This window comes from Caenorhabditis elegans, chromosome X (assembly GCF_000002985.6).
Source record: "Caenorhabditis elegans chromosome X".
NCBI lineage: Eukaryota > Metazoa > Nematoda > Chromadorea > Rhabditida > Rhabditidae > Caenorhabditis > Caenorhabditis elegans.
The window spans coordinates 4,817,967-4,822,646 of NC_003284.9; the positions used below are offsets into that span (position 1 = coordinate 4,817,967).

The 4,680-nt window shown below is 33.2% G+C and overlaps 1 protein-coding gene across 2 annotated transcripts; it reads left to right on the plus strand.

Moving 5' to 3' along the window:
* Positions 1-626: 626 nt before the first annotated feature.
* On the plus strand, positions 627-3,749 carry R08E3.3 (CCDC22 N-terminal domain-containing protein; the record flags this gene model as incomplete). Of its 2 annotated transcripts, NM_001029678.7 has the most annotated exons (12): positions 627-701; positions 756-818; positions 875-986; positions 1,037-1,163; positions 1,220-1,332; positions 1,741-2,007; positions 2,055-2,177; positions 2,225-2,338; positions 2,387-2,488; positions 2,555-2,761; positions 3,129-3,260; positions 3,305-3,749. In NM_001029678.7, exons 1-12 carry the CDS (start codon positions 652-654, stop codon positions 3,443-3,445), a joined length of 1,551 nt encoding a protein of 516 aa, NP_001024849.1. In that variant the 5' UTR covers positions 627-651. The 2 variants fall into 2 exon arrangements, with proteins under 2 accessions (NP_001024849.1, NP_001024848.1); NM_001029677.4 differs by lacking the exons at positions 3,129-3,260; positions 3,305-3,749 and having other exon boundaries at positions 633-701; positions 2,555-2,851.
* Positions 3,750-4,680: the final 931 nt, after the last annotated feature.

The following is a 4,680-nucleotide window of genomic DNA, read 5'->3' on the forward strand; positions in this document are numbered from 1 at the left end:
TATATCAGCTCATAGTGTTTCTCTGTTGCGATACTTTTGCATAAACCTTTTTAGAGAGTTTTTTTAAAGTGAGTTTAAAAACTTTCCTTGTAAGTTAAACAATGCTTTATTGTCGAATTTTTGTTGCAGAAGTTAAGAAATGTGGTTTTTCGCCCTCGCAACAAAAATGGTGCTCTTAAAATGTGCAAACCTCAATCTTTTCATTTGAATTATGAAAAACCATTAATTAAAAAAAATTACTTTCAAAAGTTCAAAAATGCCTGTAGCACAGAAAGCTTCATGACATCTTGTTTTAAATTATGCTTAAATTTGCGCAAATATGATCTCGGTGTTTGTATTTAAGTAAAAATGAATAGTTTCACATTCAAAATTAATTCTCGAAAAATAACTTTCATGCCTCACAAATATTACCACCGTCACTAGGTCACTCTGTGTCCATCCCCCGTGTGTTGCCTTCTTTTTTAGACTACGGTAAACAAATGTCGTAGAATTCTGCGCATCGGACGCAATGCAGATTTTTTTCTTTTTCACTATCTATGTTTTACAAATTGTTTTTATTTGTTTATATACCACTGAAATCTTTTATCACTAATATATACATGAACATTTAACACTATTTATTTTGTTTTCAGGGAATTTCACCTGCGGAAAATGGAGGAAGCTGATGCTTTCATCAGAGACGCTTGCCGACATCTTGAGTGGTATGTTTTTTGTCTGAAATCTAATTTTATTCTTTAAAATATTATTATTTTCAGCTCGTTTGCTGATGAAGATGAAATAGAATTCAGCACACCTCAGATTTTTGAGTTTTTAGTAAGGTAATATTTATTATTTTTGATTTCGTTTTATTAATTTTTTATTCACAATATTTCAGATGTATTTGGAAAATAGATAATAGTAGTAAACAAACAATTTCGTCATATGTATATCCAAAAGTTATAACTACCAGGCTGCAACTTGGAAACGCAATTTCTAACTATCTGCAGGTAACGTCAACCCCTGACTAATCTCAACTTTATAATTCCTTTCATTTCAGAAATTTCACATTCGCGGAGACACCGCCCTTCACACAGTTTTATACGGCAATATCAACAATCTTCGCAGTGCATTCATTGAACTGATAAGGAAATTGCCGGCCGACGCACAAGAGGCCGTTTCTCTAGGTAAACACTAATCTTCACTTCATTAAAAAAAATTTAAAAAAAAAGATTGATTTCAGACCAGGGTCATCAGTTTCTGGAAAGTGTAGTCAAACACGAGAAATCACAACCAGAATGGGTTCCTGTGTACTGTCGTGGATTGAACAGAAATCGGGAATGGAAATTGCCAAATGTGTGTGGAATTTTTTTTTTGAAATTTGAATTGAAGCTAAACTCTGAAACAAAAAGCCGAATGTATTGTTGTACCGACATTATTCATTAATAATTAGTGTGAAAATATAGAAAAGACGATTTATCTAAAAAAAAGTTTCACTTTAACTGAAGCACTTGAGAATGTACTCAAAGGTAGCTTGAAATTTAACAATTGCCAATTATCGAATTATCAAACTTGATTGACATCCTTCATACCATTTTTGAGCACTTTTCAAATTTCTGAGCTTGATTGAATGCTAATTTCAAATTATCAAAACTTTTTTCTGGACTCTGACATTAATTGTCTAATTTTCTATGAAACAAACAGTTTTATTTCGAACAAGAACTTGAAAACTTGAATTTAGAGTTTTTAATCTATTTTTTTCAGAATACTCCGGAAACCTTCCCACTTTGCAACTTCAATAAACCCATCCCAAACTCTGATCCTAGAAAATGGATTTCGCAATACATAAACTCCAGTCACACAGAGAAAGACTTCAACTTCAAGCTGACAAAGCCTGCACTTCCACCAAAGCCAATTTTTGCCAAAAAAGTCGATAAGGAAGAAGAAACTGTTGAAGAAGCGACGGAAGAAAATAATGAAAACTTAGTTTTACAAGCTGAATATGAGCAGAAACTTGCAGAGTATAAAGCTGTTAGTTTGTCATTGAAAGTGTCAAAATTTCATACTAACTATTTCAGTTACAAGAGAAACGCTCGCAGTTTGAAGAGCAAAACAGAGAGCTCGAAAATAAGCTATCAAAATACAAGCCAGAACTTATTGAAGCTCTTGATGACCCAGAAGCATACGTTCAGAAGTTGATGGTTAGTTGCTAGGTACATCTAGTTTTGAGATAACTTTTCATTTTCAGGGCAAAATTGCTGAATTAAATAAGCAAATGGAAGAAGACACGCAGATAATTGAGAACACAAAACAAGCCAATGCTCAGAAGAAACTGCAAATGAGAGAGGAACTGAAAAACTTGGTATGAGAAAATTATGCCTTCAGAAGTTTAAAAAAGTTTAAATTCCAGGGTACGGATGATGAAGAAATAAGGCGAATTCAAGAAATGGAAGCAGATTTGGAAGGTGTTGATGAGAGGATTGAAAGTAACGTGATGTTAGCTGAAAAGCTTGTAAGTTTAAGTTTAATCAGCTGTAGCCAAAAAATCTTTGAATAACATATACGGTAATATTTTCAGAGAAAGAAGCTGTCAAAAATTGATGATGATGTGCAAAGCATGTACGTACTCGAGCAAAGAAGTAAAGAACTGGATGCGATGGTTCGGAAACAAGAGCAAGACATGGTGAAAATGCAAGAGGAACGGCATGCACTCCGAAAGCAAGAAGAACGAGAAAGCGAGGCGGTCAACAGATCGTTTGCTATCATCTACAATATTCTTCTTCAGGTTAAAATTTCTTGCTCTTATTTCTCGCATAGTTATCTGAGAAGGGCTGTTTTAGAAGGGTCTTCCATGGAAAAAAATAAAATAAAATAAAATAAAACTTTCAGAAGAATTTTCAGTATCTATTTATGAGCGGCCTTGTAATGTATATTCTTGGATATTTTCCGCTATTTTTCAAATTTTAAAGAAAAAAATTAATTTTTTTTGCGCGTCCCAGCTTTAGGTCTTGATTGGCCAATTGCGTGATTTTTAGAATATGCGCAAAACAAAAAAAATTTCATGGTCAATGTCCATCAAAATTTTTAAAGGGGTATTTGGACGATATTCCCAAGTGCACTACTCCTATTCATTTTAACTATTCATATTTTAGCATTGCGATCATTATCGTGGACGCCTGGCCATGGAATCATTCACACGAATTCATTTGTATTGCATGGAGATTCTGGAGATGTTAAGAGAAAACGGTGCTCTGAAACAAGCAGTTGGAATCCTTCAATCAGAGGTTTTTGCTCTTTTTTAGTTGTTTAAAGTACAATTTTCTTTCAGATTTATGTCGAGGAGCAGAAGCAGTACGACAAACAGTTTGAACTGTTGCATCAGGACTATCAAGAAATCAGCGACTTGAATGACCAACTGTTTTCTGAAATCCGTCTCAAAAAGCCTGACTTCCAAATGCCAACCACCTAAATGCAACTCATAATCGAAATTTTTTCGTTTTTTTTTCATATCTTTTTAAGCATATCTTTGTTTTACGGATTAATTTGTGATCCTGTTTTTTTTAACTTTTGGATAGGAATAACCTTATACTGTGATCAAAGTTGGATCAAACAAGCATATTTTTGTTCCTCTCAACGCTCCGCTGTCATTTGCCATTCACTTCATTTTTTTCTAATTATTTTATTGACTTTTTGTTTGTTTGTGTGTTAAACCGAAATGTTGTAAGAAAATTTTTTTAGTATCATTCTAGTTCAATGAAAATTTTCTTTGTAAACCATCTTTAGATGAGTGAGCGAAAAATTAAGAGTCTTATCAACGGGAAGAATTATGACGTCACTTTTTTTTCAAATGTTCAAAGCTTCCACTGATTGTCGTTTGAATCAAAATGACGCTCGTAATTTTTAGGGGAACAGGTGTGGTTCAGCACTTTTTGATAATTTTTAGAGTGCGGTGAAAGAAAAATTTGTATTATAATAGGAAGTCAAAAAAATTGGGTAACAATTTTTAGTGAACATTTGTTTCTAAAAAAAGTTTTTTGAAAGAAGTTCAACATGAGTTGCTCCGATGTTGTTTAAAACCAATCATATGGCGCCAAAAATACCATATCACAGTTAAACTTTTCCAGAATTTTTTTTTCAGTGACAGGCAACAAGTGGCAATTACTGAGGTTTTGTCACTTTTTGAGAAAACTACAGCACTGTCGCATGTTCGATTCTCTACAATGTTTGAATATTATCGTTCGGAACATAATTAAACCGTAAAAATTGAAGGAATTTTTTTTGATTGATGACTTTCAAAAAAGCGGAAAAACGGAGATTTTTCCACTTTTGTTTCAGAGCAATTTCCTTTATTGGCGCTACTCCACTGATTACCTTACACTAATTAACCCACTCACAGCATTTTCAGGCCTGAAAAATCGGAAATTAGAAAGCAATAAAATCTGTCTTCCTTTCAATAAATGTGACTAAAAAGAGCATTTCATTGCAAATTGTGATAACACTGTTGGTTTATCACTTGGGAGTCTTAACTGGCAATATCATTTTGAAATGCCGTTTTCAGGGCGTGCCGGTTTATACCTTTGGAGTTGAAAACGCACAAAAATTGATAATTTTCAACTGCGTTCTAACTTCTATTTGGTTTAAATGTTGTGATTGTTCAATATTTTTTTCTGCATTTACCTTGATTTAAAGAATCATTTTAGTTTT